Raw genomic sequence first — 18,625 nt, 5'->3', positions numbered from 1 at the left:
GTTTTTATGGTTTCAAGATCATTGTGGAGATTTTTGTTTCTTTCTTTTCATAATATTACATTGTTTGTTTGAGTGAAATATGCGGAAGCTCCAGATTTGTCTCAGAAAGGAAAGGTAAGAACTCAGCTTCTGTGGTTTTGTGCCAATAACATCAGTACCAACTTCTCTTGTCCTCACAGATGCTGTTAAAGGCAGCAACAAGACAACAATCATCTTGATAATGAAAATATGTCTAAATTTTGAAGCAAATACTGGCTGCAATATGTTTATTTATATATTTTTGTTTTTAAGATAAGTCAACTATGTTTTTTTCCAGCATAGTGTTTAATTGTATCAGTCACAGTGGAGTGAACAGTCTGTTGATTGTTCCTGAAGATGTGCCAAACAACTGAACACATGGTGAGTCAATTCTCCTCTTCTTTTTCTTATTTTATATTGTTAATATCACAAAACTATTGATAGCTCTAAAAAAGGATAGTACAGTTTTTTGTCTTTTCTTACTACCATGTGAGTAAAGATGCTCTATATGCATCATATAGAGCACTGTGATAGAGTATTTTACCCTCTAAATTTCCTGCAAATATATTAAAATCAGTGGTGGTCTCAGCTGTACAGTCAGTCTTCTTTGTTTGCAGTGTAAATAAGAGGATTGTTTGATTGGCAGCTTTTCCCATTAAACCAACAGGAGACTGAGTGCCAGCAGTGGACAGAGAGTGAAACTGATGAGGACTCCGACACAGAAGAGATCCTGTGTGGAATCCATGTAAAACTCACTTTATTATCTTCCTATGACACTTAGGAATACATACATAAGTAAAGACAACAACAGAAGTGTTTCTTCAAATGTGAAACTCTACTCTGCGAGTGGTCTTAATCCTTCAGCCTCCTGTAGTGCTGAGCTGTTTGGACCATAAGGTAATTGTGTTAATGTTTGTCTCCGCAGGAGAGCTGTCCCACTGACCTGTACCGCCACCCCCAGCTGGACGCAGACATCGAGGCAGTCAGGACGCTGTATTCAGACTCCGCAGTCTCCATCAGGTGAGCGTCTGATCATCTTAAATCTTCATGGCCTTAAAGGGAAGAAATCTCTGCTGCATTTCTGCATTGTTAAAGATCCCCTCCAGACATGTTTAAGACATATAAAAATACTCTGCTTTGAGTAATGATAATTTGTGTCTAATATGGTCTTTCTGCATAAAAAAAGTTCAATTAAAGTCCTTAAAATGACATCTACTGCTTCTCCCTCACTGAAAAATTCTGAATCTATGAATATCATATATATATTTTTCATTTCAAAAGTTTAACTGCTAGACACAAGATGTCTCCTACTTCACTTTAAAGCCCATTCTCAGTGTATGTGCACTGGAGGCTTCAGGTTTCTACATCACATTTATTGAATATTGGAGCACAATTGGCTCCAAACTAGTTGTGATGTCACAAATCATGCTTGTTGGTACATACCTTGAAACTTTCCTTCTTCAGCAGATCAATGTGAAAACAGCTTTCTAGTGTCAAATTCTGCAGATAAATCATTCTGCACAGTGAAGCTCAAACATCCAAGTGAAGTAGTGAAGTGAAGTAACAATAAGAAAAACATGTTTTTGATCAATTAATTTTTGCCTTCTTTTTCTCCTGCTAGGGAGTATGGGTCAATAGAGGATGTGGATGTTGACTTAAACATTAATGCCAACTTTTTGGGAGTAAGTTGAAGTAAAAATACACACAATTCAAGTAACATCTTTGCTGTCATGGCATCTGGACCTGTTTAATATGTTGACACTGTTTGGTGTCCACAGGAGGAGGTGGCCAAGGCCTGGACGATTAAACCATCCGAGCCAATCATTATTCGTCTGCACTTTTCTTTTTCTCGGTATCTTGACGGACCCGGTGAGCATCAACAACACTGCTACACACAGAATTTACTGTACATCAATGTGACACCTGATTCAGTGATGTTTCTCACCACAGCACCTTCAGTTGAAGTCTTTCAGCCGTCCAATACAGATAATTTCAGCTTTGGGAAACAACTGCAGAAGTGAGTGTTTGTATTATAATTTTTATGGCGATGTTAGTGCTGCGATTATTCAAAATACAATTTCAAACTATTCAGTTCAGAGATAGATAAGGATATATGGTTTTATCCCACTCTATATTATTCATAGACCCCCTTCTGGTTGTACAAACACTAACCCTTCACTTCTGTTCCCTAGTATTCTCACAGTCTTCATAGCTCAGGAGTGGAAACATCTAACTAACGAGAACATTGTAGCCCAACAGAAGAAGAGACACAGCTGGTTCAGGCCTGGTGGAACCATCAAGAAATTTCGTGCAAGATTTAGCATCTGGCTCCCACTATCAAAGTATGTGATAGTACAGTATGTTCAGCTCCAGTTTACTGTGGGAATTTCTTCTTGGGAATCTAATCATTTCTCACCTCACTCACTGTGAGCAGAACCAGCGAGCTCCAGGAACCTACTGTTAGGGATAGGATCGATTTGCCTGCAATGAAACTGAATCGTTTCACAAATCATACAACTGCCTATACCATCAAGAATCCCACAGGAGAGCTCTTCACCTATACACCCACTGGAAAGGTAAATTAAAGATGTACTTCAAAATACATTTCTATGAGATTCGTGGAAATATTTTATGGCTACTTCTGTGCTTCAATGAAAAAAGTGATGCCTGCACACCCACTCCAAGCCACAAAATGTAATCAGGACAATGTTTTGATCCCACTCAGATCTTCATCATATTGACCTTCTGTATTGTACTTCTGTGCCTGCAATAATCTTTCCAGGTTATCATTTCTCCTATTCCTTCTTAAGTTCTGGAAGTATTGGTAATGCTTTATTTTACAGATCCTTTAATTTTATGCTAATATCTTGCAAATTTTCTGTGTAATTTCCCAGAATGTAACAGTCTGTTTCTCAGGCATTTTACAGAAAGATTGGTACAATTTGGTAGAAATTATGGGGAAAAAACAGAAAGAGGCATTTTTATTTTGTAAATGCCCACTCATTTTATTTGGCATGTAGGGCAGCAACAAAGGATCTCCATTCCTGTCTGTTTAGGGTGAACTTTTGGATGGTACCCCAGGTCTGCCTCAGGCCTTTCAGTTCTCTTTCCATTGTTCAACGACAGGTTTCTTTGGGTCTTCCTCTCTTACGCCTTCCTTCTGGTGTCCAGTCTAGACTCCCCGAAGGATTGCCACCTTGTGGTGGTTGGTGGGCTTGCATGCCTCAATGACCCCAAGAACTATACTGGCAGGAGCTTAGTCTCCTGGTAGCGAGACCCAAGTCATCCAGGGCAAAGGGTAGAGGAGGCCTGGCAAAGTGCAATCCACTGGTTCTCCAGGTTGGGGGTTGGGTTGGGCACAGGGCTAACAACCCAGTTCTGTGGAAAAAACACTGTTACAGAAACAGCAAAGGAAATAAACACTGCTGTGTGCGACAGGCTTCCATAGTCATCAGGAGACATCTGTAAGGAAGCTGCTGACAAAGGTGGAGGTCATCAACACCAAATGCAGGACCAGGATTGGTTTCTGGAATGAGCGAACCCTTGACAATTCTTTAACTGACATAAAATATGGTTTTCTGTGTTTAGTTTTGTGTTTCAAACTACATTGGTATATTAGATTACATTTTGCAAATTAAGAGCTACATATGAATCAAAATATAAGACTTTCTTACATTTTTTAAATATTTTTCACCAAAAAATTGCAAAATGCCCTGAAAATTGACCATTACATTTAAACCTTCCAGGAAATTACTATATATTTAAAGGACCCATAAAATAAAAGGTCACCAGAGTATTTAAGAGCAGTGTTTGTGTCTCTTCCTCCACAGAGGGTGGTGGTGTCAGCAGTGAAGTCATCAGCGCAGCTTAGCACCAAACAGCTGATAGAGCTGCTTTTCTCCTCCCAGGCCATCAGGCACTGTAAGACCACTCCAACACTACAACACGGCTTCTTGGTACAGGTACAGTATTGATCATCTTGAAAGGATAATAAAACAGTTACAATTATATATTTTCTGAGAAAATGCTAGAAGCAGCCGCAGATGTTTCTTTGTTTGAATATGTTTGCCGGTTGTTCCGGTGTCCTTTTCCTGTGTCTTCTGAAAGTGGACAGAAGAGGAGTATAAAGGAGGTGTTGGGGTCTGAGAGGAGAAGTTTGGGAAGAAACAGCAGAGACGTTCCAAGTGCATTTAGATTTGGCCAGCTACAGTAAATTGTTGTATTGTCAGCAAATGATGCAAAAATTCACATTTCTGAATATTCCACCATTAATATTAATAATGAATAATAAAAAGAAATGAAAAATAAAATGGTTTTTGAAAAGATGATGACGCAAATAAGTTTATGTTGATCCATTTGGTGAGAAAATATAACAACATAAAATCAAATGATTAGAACAACATGAGTGTTGATACTTCCAGCAAGCTCATTTGAGACGTCACAAGAACCCGGCACACACTGTTCAGAGACAGGAATCATGTGACGTCACAAGAACCCGGAACAGAATGTTCAGAGATAGGAACCGTTTGACATCACAAGACCCAGGCACAGAGTGTTCAGATATAGGAACCATGTGACGTCACAAGAACCCAGCACAGAATGTTCAGAGACAGGAACTGGTGAGAATATGGTTAAAGTGTCATAACTCAGATAGTCAGACACTGTAGGGTACAGTCTCTAATTATGAAATCACAGTATGGTTAAACATAATAATATGTAATTATGTAATTTGATTTATTGATTGGGAGAGTGTGCAGTTTTAAACATTAAAGATGCACTGCACCAGAGTTAGCTCGAAGCTAACCCCAGCCCATTTGGAAAGTCTAGAAGAAATTATTTTATCCCCATTCAAGCATGGATGTATGGCATTTAAGTTAGCAGAGGGGTAACCGGAAATTAGGTGGCTCAGCCAGCAGATGTTTCTAGGGCGCATGATCTGCCCATAGAGCATGCGCAGTATGCATTCCTCTGGCCAATGTGGGAATGTCAAACTCAACCAGATTTGAAAAGTCTGTATACTGTGAAATACAGAGAGATTTATCTGGTAGTGATGGGCTTATTCAACATTGTGTGAACTCATTTGGCAAGGGCTTGAATGTAATAGACATTCATTTATATGCAGGTTTCAAGTCCCCCTCCACTCAAAAATGTCTGCTGAAAGTGGAAAGTGTCTCTGTGCTCACCTTAAATCTCAGTATAAGATGTGTACGTACGAGCCTGATTCATGACATCACAAATAGCCAATTATGGCCTAATATTATTTGACTGATTTTTTAAAAAAATTTTTGGGGAAAAAAATAAAACATATCAGACAGAAGGTATTTACAGAGAGTATTTACATGTCTGGAAGGGATCTTTAACAATAGGAAAAATGCTGTGGCTTTTGCTCATATAAACAGTAAGACAAAATGTAAGAAAAATGTATAATCACATTTGTTTTTCACTGTTTACGCAGATAATGAGGTATGCTGAACAGAGGATCCCCACACTGAATGAATACTGTGTGGTCTGTGATGAGCGACATGTGTTTCAGAATGGCCCAATGTTAAAGGTACGCTCCTACAAAGAAATTTATTTGTGATTTAGTGGCTAATCAGCTGAAACACTAATAAGACTGGCATTGCCATTGTTTATATTCTGCTTTGTGTGTTTCTAGCCAGCAGTTTGCACCAGAGAACTCTGTGTCTTTTCCTTTTATACGTTGGGGGTTATGTCTGGAGTTACGGAGGAGGTTGCTACTGGTGCAGAGGTCAGTAACACATCCATAATTTGTTTTCCTAGATAGTATGGGTAACAATAATGAAAGATCACTGTATTTCAATAATTTCTGTTCTACAGGTAGTTGACCTGCTGGTGGCTATGTGCAGAGCTGCTCTTCAATCTTCACGCAAGGGCATCATATTTGAACCATACCCATCTGTTGTTGATCCATGCAACCCCAAAACCCTGGCCTTTAGTCCTAAGGTATCACCTGAACTAATCTAATTTATTACAGGCTTGATATGAAATGGACTATTCAGTGTTTGTTTATTTATTCTGAATCAGTTGTGTTATTTTTTTGTGGCAGAGAAAGAGCTATGACAGGCTTCAAAAGGCTCTAGACGGTGTCTTGTTAATCAGGAGGATGGCACAGGTGACTGATCTTAAATTAAATCTTACACTCATGACACCATTTTCAAGATTTTCATCTGGTTCTGCTTGTCTGAGAATAATATGAAAGGTGGTTAATGTCTCTTTCACATTTATACGCAGGGTCCGTATACTGAAATAAAGAAGCAGATGGACAAGATCGACCCTCTCGCCTATCCCTTACTGCAGTGGTGAGGGATACAATCTTAACAAGCATTTCAATCATATTTTTATTCACTTTCATAAAGTTGCCATTTTATTATATTAGAGTGTTTCTTAGATTCATATCCAGGTGTTTGTTTGTATGTTTGACAACAGGATTTTAGCAAGCAACAGATCACACATTGTCAAACTTCCACTGAACAGGGTACGATGGAGCAGTTTACAGTTAGAACGTGTTTTCTTAACAAAGTAGTTCATTAGTAGCAGCCACATATTAGATGATGTTTTATATTTTATATGCATTTTATACTAATGTATATATTTTGTAATCACTTGGTGCACACTAGCAACTGAAGTTTATGCACACGCCTCACCAGTTCCTGCTGATCAGCAGCCCCCCGTCCAAAGAGGCTCGTTTTCAAGCTGCCAGGAAACTTCATGGCAGCACCTTTGCTTTCCAGTGAGTAAAATCAAAGTTGTGTCACTGAAAAAAACATTCATATCAGTGCTCACATGCAGAACATAATCCCTGCTTCATATGTTCAGACCTCTATTCTCTTTTCTTTCAGTGGTTCCCACATTGAAAACTGGCATTCTATTTTACGAAACGGGCTGATTAATGCCTCTTATACAAAGTTACAGGTAATATAACACTGAAGTTAATGTAAGCCTAACAATTTCACAGTGGAGATTTGGTAGATCGTGGGTTAAAGTTAGACCTGTGACACCTCTTTAAAACTAAACTGATGTCTTCATTAGCTGTAATGTGATCTTTTTTGGCATGTGTCTTATTTAAGCTTCATGGAGCTGCATACGGGAAAGGCATCTATTTAAGCCCGATCTCAAGCATATCATTTGGATATTCTGGTATAAATGCACATTTTAAAACATTTCCTAATACTCTTCATATAAAACAGCATTAATAATTGCTTATTGGTTCTGGTGTGTTTTTGAAACATATCCTTTTCATTGTTCAGAGATGGGTAAAGGACGACACCAAATACTCACCAAAGAAGAACTCATAAAGAGAAACAACCGAATAAACAAAATCAAACAGGTGCAGCATCATTCACATTTGTTCAAAATTTGTCTCGATGCAGATCCTCTCGTTTTGTTCATTTCTCATCTTATACTCTCTGCCTGTCTTAGGAACATCTGGGGCAAGCCAGGTTTCTGCAAAGCAGGAACCTAAACTGCATTGCACTCTGTGAAGGTAAATATAAGAAAATAATGCCACGGGATTTGCTGTGATTTTTTTGGATATTGTTTTTTAAAAGGTGTTTGTGTCTTTTAACAGTCATTACTTCAAAGGAACTTCAAAAACATGGGAACATTTGGGTGTGTCCGATATCCGACCATGTGTGTACACGTTTCCTCTTTGTGTGAGTAGAACATGACAACACAGCAGAGACGTATCTGCTTGAAAAACCTTTCTGTCCGGACTATATTTCAGTTTCCTACAACAGTTTCCTGCTTTTGTCTTTCTCAGGTATGAAAATGGTCAAGTGGGAGATGTCCACATCAACACTCAGGAAGCCAGCATCCACAAGGAAATTTTACATGTCATTGCTACGAAGCCATGCTAAGAAAACAGTTTTATTACTGTTCACTGACAATTTTAGAATTTCCTTACATTATCTGATGTTTAGAGTGCAAATTTGAGATGAACCCATGAACTAACTTACGTCTGAACTTCTCTAATCATTAAACAATGAGTTGTCTGATATTGCTCTTGTCAAATGTGTTTGACATTGAACCATTAAACCCTGTGAAGCATCTATTCTTTCAGTATTCAGTAGCTTTTATATTAGATGGCTTAAACTATATCTTATAATTTGTTGTGTCATGATGCTACAGAAGCTTTTTGTTTTGCCTTATAATTTACAGTCTGGTGTAGTTTAATCTGTGTCTACCACCAGTGTCATAACTGTACTATAATCACATATTTTGTAAATGTTTTATAACTACAGACTTTTTAAATAAAGTTTTTACAATGTTTGCTCTTTTTTTTCTTCAATTGATTCAAGTGTTTCCCTTCACTTAAAGCAGCTTTCCCACAACTCCTTATTTTGTTATTTGTGTAATGTGAGTTTTCTTCCACAAGATGGAGCTGTAAGCAGTAATAACTCCCCTTTTGGGCCTTTTTATTAATAACATAAAGAAACATAATTGTTATGTTATATTTCTTAATATCTTTAAGTGGAGACAGATGTTAATATTGGACAGAATTTTGGGCACATTCAAAACATGTGTTGACATGGATCTGAGTCACATTCTCCTCTCAGGAAAAACAACACTAGACAACTACATAACACACCAGATGTGTCACAAGAGTCACACATAAAAACAATCATACCCTTTATACCAAAAAAAAGAGATAAAATAAAAGAGTTTTGAATCACATGAAGGATTCCAGTGAACTACAGCCAATATCCAAAAGGTTTTTACAATATTCCCAAGAGGTGAATATTCACTAAAGGACAGTTAATGGGCATTTAATTTACATTCACATACAGTGGATGATCCTCTTGAGGACCAATTGTTATTTGCTCAGACCTATATTGACCCCATTGAGAACCACATCTCTGTGTTAATTTTGCGAGTCAGTGAATAACATGGGGTGCATACCATCCTGTGAGGCAGAAATGCACCATTATAACAGTATACTTGATCCATATGAGCCCCACAGCTGCCTCCTGACCTCCTCCCTTCAGCTCCTCTGAAGACAAAAAACACCTCTGTTGGCATCTGGATACAGATCTTTTTCTCGTGGTTTTATGCAAGTTTGGCAAAATGTATCAGCTCCAAGGTATAATTGTTCTCATGAATGTCATTGATTCAAAAGAGGCACAAATTATGTAGCAGCTTTTTCTGGGTCAGCCCAGCAGGCGATGGACTGAAGGGAGGAGAACTGTGAAGTTGCTGTAATAGCCCTGAGGAAGACATTTCTCAAGGACCATATGGCTGTCTGATGATAGTGCAGGGTGAAAGTTGTCTCAAAAACCGTGATATACTGTGTGTTGCCAAAACTATTATTGCCATTTCTTTACCCCAGTGAGAGTGTAATTTAGTGAAACATCAGCAAAAAGGCACATTAAGAAGGTCAATGAAATGGGACAATCAAGACCAATTCAGTTAAAACAAAGAATTGTTCCAAATGCATGCCTTGTTAAATCTCATTAACACGTCTATTCATCCATATAATTCAAGCAACCACATGGAGAAGTGAAATTTCGGAGCCCTTAAGGGTTTAACAAAAGCTTCCCTCCACAACCGACAAACTAAAATGTGACAGACATTATTAAATGAAGCAAAATGTTGTATGTGCCTTTAAGAGCACTATGTCCCACGCTACATGTCTCTCTCTGAGCCTCATATGTGTTTGTTGGCATCAGCTGTCCTCAGTACTGAATAGAGCAAGGACATCTTTTCCTTCACGTCAATGGGATTAGAGAAAGAAATGCCCTCTTCATTCTGCTAGCTGTCATCTCAGAGCTCAGAGGAAAAAATGAAAATGCAACGTGGACAGAGGAAAGAAAGAAGATCAAGATAAGTCCTAAGTTTGCTTTACAAAGCTGATCAGTTTTTAGTTTCTTATCCTAAACCGACAAGAAACGTGCTTCAGATCTCAAGGGAGATATGCAAATAATCCGAGGCTGCAGGCTCAGAAACAGCATCCTACACCGTTATTTCATTGTTTTCTAAAGCAATGACTGAGCCCAGGGGTCAGATGAAGAGTTCAAATGCTGCAAGCAGCTCTGTGATGGAACCTCAATCTGCTTCATTCAATCCTGATGTCCTATCTTTGTCTCCAAAACTTGGCCAGAACAACTTCAGGAGAGTGAGTCGCACGGAGGACAGCAGTCCCTATCCGATTCCAGGACTTGCAGCAGACATCCTGCACATGCGAGTGAAAGAAGGAAGCAAGATCCGCAATTTATTGCGGTTTGCAACAGCTCGCATGCAAGGGGAAGGAAAAGACAGCAATGGGGCATCACTGAGACAGGTGGTCTTCACTGGCTCAGACAGAGGAGTCACCAAGACGATCACCTGTGTAGAGATTCTGAAACGTAAAGTTGGGGGGCTCCACCAGGTGTCCAAGCTCTACTACAAGACAGTGAATGAGGTTTGGGAGAGTTCACAGTGTGGAGCACCAGGTATAACCATACAGAGGACAGTCCCTGCCATCTGTATCCTGCTCTCCAAAGACCCTCTGGATCCCCAAGAGCCTGGATACCAACCTCCCCAAACAGCCAGTGTTCCCACAGAGGACGCAGAGAAATGTAGAGCTCTGCTAAGGCCAGGACACAGTCCCTCCTCACAGCACACAGCCAAGAGACTCTGTCTGGATGACTGGAGTAAAGGTGCTCCCTGAACGTCCAAAGTCTGACTCAATTTAATCAAATATCATGAAATTAACATAATTTATTTAATTTCTCAGCATTTATTTTTGCAGCATCAAGTTTAAATAAGTCTAGAATAAGGAAATCATCTGAATTTCAAGTTTGAATGACAATGTGATGATACTCTGAATGACTTGTAACAATACATGTGCATGTTGAATTTTAATGTCTTATGCAATATTTTGTTTAACTTCGTTAACTTTGTTAAGAAAAGCAATGTATATGTTTGAATTGAAATTTGTAGCACCATAAATAATCACATTAGTATGTAGTATGTATGTTCTTTACTATTTATATGTCACCTATGACTGAAATAAATTAACTTTTCTTGGAAATGCAACTCAACTTTTAAATTTTAGGCTGTGTTTAAAAGTGTACTCACACTCTTCACTTCTTTGCACAACTTCTATATTTTTACAACCCACAAGTCAGGTCATGTATATAAATAGCCTAAGTATTGTATTGTTTATAATGTATAGGCCTAATATATATAGATTGAATTCCATTTACTTGATTTTTGATTTTGTTGTGTTCCTAGATCTGTTTCCTTGTTGCCTGCACTGCTGTAATATAAATTTCCCCTCTGGGGATCAATAAAGTCTTATCTTTTCTTATCTCTTATCTTATTACTGGATTTGGGAGACCTGTCTGTTCAACTCCTGAAATTTGCAGAAAACACAACAGTCATTGACCTCATCCGAAACAAAGATGAGTCTGCGTACAGACAGGAGGTTGAACAGCTGTTCCTGTGGTGAGGTCACAACAACCTGGAGCTAAACACGCTCAAAACTGTGGTGATGACAGTGGTCTTCAGGAGAAGCCTCCCATCACTGCCCCCCCCCCCCCCAGCACCAGCTCATAAAAGACAACCTGCCTCAGGAGCTGCTGATCCAGTTTTACACTGCAGTCATCGAATCTGTTCTCTGCACTTCCATCACTGTCTGGTTTGGATCGGCCACCAAACAGGACAGGAACAGACTGCTCCAACTTCTCTTCTCCCCTCCTGTAGGTGCTGCAGAACACTGTACACCAAAACCACCAGAAACAGGAACAGTTTCTTCCCCCTCACAGTAACACTTTTGAACAGTTAACTCACTGTGGCACTGTGCAGTAACCCTGGAACACCATAATACCCACTGTACCTACAAATTATATATATTTATTTATTATAAAATACAAAATTTGCAATAGATTTCATTCATTACTGTATATTTGAAAAGGCTGCACAATGTACATAACCACCTACTGTATGCATATAAAGTAACATGTCCCTTTTTTTAACTATTCAATATTTATTTCAACACTTTACAGCATTTCATTTGTATGCTGTTTACAGTTCACAGAAACAGTTTTGCATGTATGTAGACATTCCTTGTGTATCCTTCTGAATATTGTTGTGTTGTTTGTGAAAACACTGAGAGTTATTGAACCAGAGTCAAATTCCTTGTATGCATAAACATATTTGGCCATTAAACATGATTATAATTCTCATAATGTATGTATGAATATGTTCGGGACACTTAAAATGAGCACAGACATATAAAAAATCATGGGCCTTTACAGTTCTATTTCTAGGTCAAAGTCAGGACCAGGACCAGGAGGTCAACAACACAGAAAAAAATGTCAATGAGCTGCAATTTTGCACATGCGCAATAGGGAGTCGCCTACGTGCCGCACTAAGCCGACAGTTAGCAGCACTAGCTTCCTCCTGCCAAACCTCACCCGGTACGTGTCGCTGGTTGTCCCGCATCATGTTCAGAGCCGCCGTCCGACTCTCAGTCTCCGGTGTCCGGAGTTTAACCCGCACGCAACCTGGAAGCCAAGGTATTTGCTCATTTTGTTATAATCTATGATTTTTCTTAAATTTACAGTCATTTTAACTGCCAGGGCGACGTTATAGCGGAAATCAAGTGCGGCACATAGCGGTGCTATCACGATAGCTAATATTAGCTTAACCGGTGTAACTATCCGCTATTAATACATACCGCAGCATTAAACCTACTGTTGTTTCAGTTAGATGATGTAGATTTTAGTTCAGTACAGCCATTAGGCGGCTAACCTGAGTGTATGTGTCTCTGTAAATGTCCCGGTGTTCAGCTCGGAGGTGTCTGTGTCCTTGCCGTGACCCAGATGTAAGGCTCAGACTCGGGCCTGTGGTTGTATAGCTGATGCTAGCTGCTAACTGCGGGACTAAAAGCAGGTTAATGATCAACCAACTGGTCATGAAGGATCTGGACTTCAGGGCAGGGTTTGGGACAGATAACAACAATAATGAGACTCAAGTTTCTTTAACATTGTTGTGATTGTTCATTCAGATCATTGCTCAGCTAGCTTCAACTGTCACTAACTACCTGAATATATAAGTTTAATTGGACAAATCTACATTTAAATGGATTACAATTAACCCACGAAATGAAATTAATTTGTCAAATAGTCCAACAAGCTCTTCCTCACATATCGTAACATATGTTATATGTGAAGTCCCTGTATGTCTGTCAGTGTGTGTTCATTTTGATAGGTCACACCAGGACGCTGGCCAAGATCCAGCTGCATTACATTACTTGACAGCATTTGTCCCTTTTCCACTTCACATGGTGTGGATATCCTTGACTGTGCACTGTTTGCCCTTCCACATAACCTGACACTAGATGCCCCCTTTTAGTTATTTTATAGGTGATAAGATCGCTCAACTAAATATTGTTTTCGTCTTGCAGCTCTTTTGGCTTCAAGGTGTTACTCACATGGAAAGCAAGAGACTGATGAGGAGTTTGATGCCCGCTGGGTCACCTATTTCAACAAGTCAGACATTGATGCATGGGAGCTGAGGAAAGGTACGTTCATGGCATGATGATAAAGCAAAATCATTAAAGTTAGAAGCATTATGAACATAAAAATATATGTAAATCAGTAAATACACAGTTTCAAACAGGTAAGGCAGAGATTTCCAACTAGCAGAGATTTGGTCTGATTTAGGATCTGGAGTGTCACAGGATTTGTGTACTAATGTGATGAAGTACCTTGATTTGTCAGGTATTCATCGGATATTACTACAGTATGAAATGTCTGATATACTGTACAGTCATATGACCTCTGAAATACAAACAGTAAAGGGTATAATTTAACAAATATGCCAAATTTCTGTTCAACTTTCACTTATATCCTGTAAGTGTGAGCAGTGTTGCAGTCAACCTACGAGGCTTTGATCTAGTCATCACTTATAATTAGACCTCAGGAGGAGTTTTCAGCCAATCTATTTTTTCAACTGTGGTGCTCGTAGCCTCTCAGTGTGCTTTTGCAGTTTTTATTTGTGTTGATACTGACAAATGTTGTTTCAAATGCTAAGTGTTTAAATACAAGCAGCTGTAAAAGAGCGCTGCCTATGATAATATACAACAGTTGCCAAATTTAGGATTTAAATCTGCATGGTTAAAAACAAGTATTGAGGTTCATTATCCAGCCCTACTCTGAGCTGCTGGATTTGTATCATTCTGATAAAGAAAAGGCACAGCAGAAGAGATTATTTCAGTGGAGGGACAGAAGGGGAAAGATAACAGGTTTGTTATCAAGTGAGAAATGATAAGACCAGAAACTCAGGAAATGGCTCAGTAGGAACTCCTTTTGGTTGAACTTAACATTACAATGTATGCAGGATGTCCTTTCTAAATAGTTACAAATGAGGTGGTTTGTGTTAGTGTTTGTATTCCTAACTTGTATATTTCAAAGATTATTTTTCTTTATTGGAAGAACACAGCTTTAAGATGGTACTAACAGATAAGGCTGCCAATATTTTAGTTTTAATTTTTCTCATTCTTTTTTTTCAGTTAGTTAGTTAATTTCTCACTCAGTCAGCCAATCCCACGAAAATACCAAAACCAACAGTGTGTGTTATTCCATCTCTCAAAACTTTACACCGTTCCTGACTGAGTGTCACAGACAGGGTAGCCCCATTCAATCCTGCTGAAGACATAAATCTTTAAAAACAAGTCATAAATATCAAATTTCATTTTTAAAAACGGCTAATTCATCTCATGAAACAGCTGGGCACTGTATTTTTTTTAGCAAACATTACCCAAAAGGCGTAAATCGTGCATTTGTTCAGGGACTATTTTCAGCCACAGATTAATACACATTCGATGCGCTAGTGATTATTTTTGGCTCCAGTATGGTGCACGTGGGATCACCTCAAAATAAACTGCAGTGCCCGTGTTCATTGTAATGAGCAAGTATGTCACCCAGAGCAACGGTGTGGCTTATTAACGGAGGTTTATTTTTATTGTTTACAATTTAAAATATGTAGAATATCTGCAGCCTCGTTGTTTAGTCAACAGATAAAATGAAGTGGAAAATGAGGCTGATAGTGTCTGTTTTTATTTCTGTCTTTGTCTGTCATTTAAAAACTGTGATTTCATGTTTCAGGGATGAACACGTTGATTGGTTATGATCTGGTACCTGAGCCAAAGATTCTCGAGGCCGCACTGAGAGCCTGTCGGAGGTTAAACGACTTGGCCAGCGCTATCCGAATTTTGGAAGCGGTGAAGGTGAGAGAAAAGCTCTGCGTCTGAGCTGGCTAATAATTCAGCTAGTAAGCATCTTTGCACTTGTTGGTTATCGGTGAATGATTAACGGGGTTTATCGCTTGTTATTTCTGTAGGATAAAGCCGGCCCCCACAAAGAGATCTACCCATACCTGATCCAGGAGTTGCGGCCAACATTAGATGAGCTTGGAATCTCCACACCTGAAGAGCTTGGCATTGACAAAGTATAGATGAGTAGGTATCAAAACAGTCTGATCAGTTGTTTTTCCTCCACAAATGTGTCACAAGATGGCAGTCTAACAGAGATTTTGTTTGTTTGTCTCAGATCTAAAGACGGTGGACATCCCCAGGACACAGAACCCTTGTACTTACATGTTTGCCTCATATAATACGTGTGATATTTAATTTGGCCTTTATTACGTTCTTTTGCTTGTAAAATATTGATGAACCTAATAAAGGAAAGTGTATCTTTATTGAGTGTCACAAGTATTTTGGGATATTTTAAAAATAGTTTGAGTATGTATTGAAGCAATACTTCATTATGAGTTGCTTTAATAGAGAGCAGAAAGTCACTTTATGGTGCATGTCATCTGAGTGTCTGGACATTCTTGTGAGAGTCACATTTCGCCACCAGGGAGCAGCGTTTTCACGTGAATGTAAAAACCATTCTACTGTACTGAGTCAATCAATATTGCATCTGTTTTCATTTCAGGGAAATTTTACATGCTGATAAAATAAACATGTTCAAATGGCAAATGGTGTAATGTTATTATCAACACAATAACTGAACAACCACTTCCTGAATTATTCTCAAAGCTCTGAACAGGGAGCACTTGAAGTACTTCATGTGTACTTGATGGTATTTGTAGTTGGAGTTTTGCAGTATTTTGAGTGTATTTATATTAGATTAGATTATTTGATTAACAGAAAATTAATCTCCGACTATTCTGGATAACTGATTAACATTTCTTTTTATTTTATAGTCTTTTTTTTTTGGTAAAAATGCAAGAACTTCACTGGTTTCAGCTCTCTGAAAAGGGAATATTTGCTGATTTTTCTAGTTATAGTAAATTTAATATCTTGGATTTGGACAACAAACAACAGAGCATTGAGAAATTGTGACAGTTTTCACTATTTTCTGCCATTTTATAGAACAGAATGAATTGATGGAGAAAGAGATCAGCAGATTAATCAGTGATGAAAATGGTTGTTGGCTGCAGCCCTGATTTAAAAATGAGTCATGAGTATAACAAGGTTATTAGCTTAATCAAAGTGAGCAGAAGATGCCTCCAAGGTGTGTGTACTGTATCTATCAAGCTCAAGGATATTAGGAGGTAAAACCAACTGGCTGAATCTAAATTGTAATTGTGTTGTTTCATAATATAAAGAAAACATTAGATTGTTTTTGCTAAGAAAGCAAAAGATTTGCTTATTGGCAAGATACATTTAGATATGAAAGTAACTTAAGTTGAGTTATTTTAGAGCTCTTTTTCAATGGATGCTTGAATTTTTAGTTATTCATAAAAACTGTAGTGATGAGAAGTAACAAAGGTATCACCAAGCCAAAATAATATTTCAGAGTATTTATCAAGCTTCTAGAGTCTTTTAAGTTTTCATTGACATGCTGAAGAAAAGACCAAAGATTATTGCCAAAACATTATATATAATGGGAGAGTTCTAATCTCATTTTTATTATTTGATAAAAAATAAACACACATGTACATCTGTTTTTGATGCTTTCTACATCTCAAAAAGTGAGATTTATATATAAAAAACTATACAAGTAAATCACTGGCTTACTGGGTAAAATATAAGAGGAATTCTCCTTCTACTCCTGCTTCAATGTCACTGTAACTGGGTTCAGTGCATCTGTGTGAACAGAGAAGTTATGACATTTGAGAGGAATGACTGAAGACAGACTTTTTGTTATGTAAAGAGAAAAGATAATGATTTATTGAGTGCCAGTGGAGTGGTTCATATTGCTGCGTTGGAGACCCAAACACCAAAGTTTATTTATATGCACAGGTTAAAATCACACAAATACACACAAACAACAAGAAAAAAATCAATGTGCAGGGAGAGGAAAAAGCCTACTAGGTTTATTGTGAAAAAACAAATTGGATTATGAAACCAAAATTTGCTTTTTTAAAATGTGCTCTAATGGGTTTTAAGGACAAAGACATTTGTAGTTCCGTATCTGATGGAAAATCGACCACTGGAAGATGAAGATTAGATGATTGTTTGGTGTGAATATGAGAATTAGTTTTAAAATAAGACCTGAAATGGTCTGGAATACTCCCCTCCTTGAATTACAGTATATATTTAAGTACATATTTGGAAAATGTTAATATCATAGATTGTGAGAAACTGAGTTTCTTGAAATAATGAATTGAACATTCTTCAAAACATTGTGATACTATCATCACTTGCTCTGCTCCGGGTTGGTGAAGAATACTCCTGTATTCTTGTAAGTGTCCTTTTCATGCCCATGAATGCACCATTTCACTGCTAGAGTGTGAATAAATTATGTCAAGTCAAGTCATTTTAATCTATCGCCTAATATCACAAATTTTCCTTAAATTTTCGTCTGTGCAGCATACAACATCCTCTATCTTTAAAAAAAAAAAAACCCTCCTCACTCAAAAAAACCTTTAACGGGGAAAAAATGGAAGAAACCTCAGGAAGAGCAACAATGATTTCTTTTCCATATAAGCGATGTTTTTACCTTAAGCTCTACGAAAAAAGAAGCTTTAATTACCTCAAATCTTATTCTTGTCTTCGATTTCTGCCGCTAACCTGTTGTTTGTCAGCATGTGTTAACAGCATCTGCCTCGGGCTTTTTATAGAGGCGGTGGGAGTCAGTGTGATCACTGATTACAAGACAGCAAGATAACCAGCATTGTCTCATAAGGTATTGGTCTGTTAGTAGAAGCACATTAGATGTTCACAGAGGTGCCAGAAATGCAGTTAAAATTGTTTTTTTTAGCCAACCAAAAGTCAAAAAAAGCACAATTTCTCATGTTTGGGGCTCCAAGAAACCAATGAATAGATTTAATTCCACCATAAATATAGGAATTAAAGATGAAAAAAAGGATCAAATAAAACATATAACCTCTGACCCATTTTTTTGTCTGGGCACTTCTACACAGTCTCTGTTAAATGTAAGCCTATTTAATCCTCCTCCAAAGAAACTTAAAGTACAATGACTAATGAACCATGACTTAACAGCCAGAATGAATTTGCATCTAGTGTGAAATGCTACCAATGTAAAGGTGAGGAGAGCAGAAAGTGTCCTGTGAGTGGAGAGGTCAGAGCCATTTGCAATGTGAACACAGCTCCTGACTAAACTGCTTTGTTGTATTTTTAGCAGGGATCGTG

At 38.1% G+C, this 18,625-nt stretch overlaps 2 protein-coding genes and 1 pseudogene across 2 annotated transcripts; all 3 read left to right on the top strand.

The window, feature by feature from the left end:
- Nucleotides 1-314: 314 nt before the first annotated feature.
- LOC121897585 (protein mono-ADP-ribosyltransferase PARP6-like) lies at nt 315-8,225 on the top strand. The gene is made up of 22 exons (XM_042412156.1): nt 315-399; nt 686-763; nt 944-1,038; nt 1,640-1,700; nt 1,797-1,887; nt 1,969-2,035; nt 2,211-2,360; nt 2,453-2,594; nt 3,849-3,980; nt 5,474-5,569; nt 5,675-5,767; nt 5,857-5,982; nt 6,086-6,151; nt 6,271-6,338; nt 6,466-6,514; nt 6,657-6,769; nt 6,879-6,951; nt 7,107-7,176; nt 7,287-7,366; nt 7,459-7,522; nt 7,607-7,691; nt 7,799-8,225. Exons 1-22 carry the CDS (start codon nt 376-378, stop codon nt 7,893-7,895), a joined length of 1,920 nt encoding a protein of 639 aa, XP_042268090.1. The 5' UTR covers nt 315-375; the 3' UTR covers nt 7,896-8,225.
- A 1,793-nt stretch (nt 8,226-10,018) lies between these two features.
- Nucleotides 10,019-18,173, top strand: LOC121897318 (annotated as a pseudogene).
- LOC121897472 (cytochrome c oxidase subunit 5A, mitochondrial-like) lies at nt 12,387-15,720 on the top strand. The gene is made up of 5 exons (XM_042411987.1): nt 12,387-12,536; nt 13,427-13,543; nt 15,129-15,250; nt 15,364-15,481; nt 15,573-15,720. Exons 1-4 carry the CDS (start codon nt 12,464-12,466, stop codon nt 15,475-15,477), a joined length of 426 nt encoding a protein of 141 aa, XP_042267921.1. The 5' UTR covers nt 12,387-12,463; the 3' UTR covers nt 15,478-15,481; nt 15,573-15,720.
- Nucleotides 18,174-18,625: the final 452 nt, after the last annotated feature.

The sequence above is a fragment of the Thunnus maccoyii genome, chromosome 5 (assembly GCF_910596095.1).
Source record: "Thunnus maccoyii chromosome 5, fThuMac1.1, whole genome shotgun sequence".
Classification (NCBI taxonomy): Eukaryota; Metazoa; Chordata; class Actinopteri; order Scombriformes; family Scombridae; genus Thunnus; species Thunnus maccoyii.
This window is presented reverse-complemented; position numbering and strand designations above follow the sequence as displayed.

What these genes read in the sequence shown, in the direction of transcription:
- LOC121897585 (XM_042412156.1), top strand. Translation starts at nt 376, where the DNA reads ATGTGCCAAACAACTGAACACATG. An exon ending in GACTCCGCAGTCTCCATCAG is followed by an intron (nt 1,039 to 1,639) that starts GTGAGCGTCTGA and finishes TTCTCCTGCTAG; the next exon opens with GGAGTATGGGTCAATAGAGG. An exon ending in CCCTGGCCTTTAGTCCTAAG is followed by an intron (nt 5,983 to 6,085) that starts GTATCACCTGAA and finishes TTTTTGTGGCAG; the next exon opens with AGAAAGAGCTATGACAGGCT.
- LOC121897472 (XM_042411987.1), top strand. Translation starts at nt 12,464, where the DNA reads ATGTTCAGAGCCGCCGTCCGACTCTCAGTCTCCGGTGTCCGGAGTTTA. An exon ending in TGCATGGGAGCTGAGGAAAG is followed by an intron (nt 13,544 to 15,128) that starts GTACGTTCATGG and finishes TTCATGTTTCAG; the next exon opens with GGATGAACACGTTGATTGGT. An exon ending in GAATTTTGGAAGCGGTGAAG is followed by an intron (nt 15,251 to 15,363) that starts GTGAGAGAAAAG and finishes TTATTTCTGTAG; the next exon opens with GATAAAGCCGGCCCCCACAA.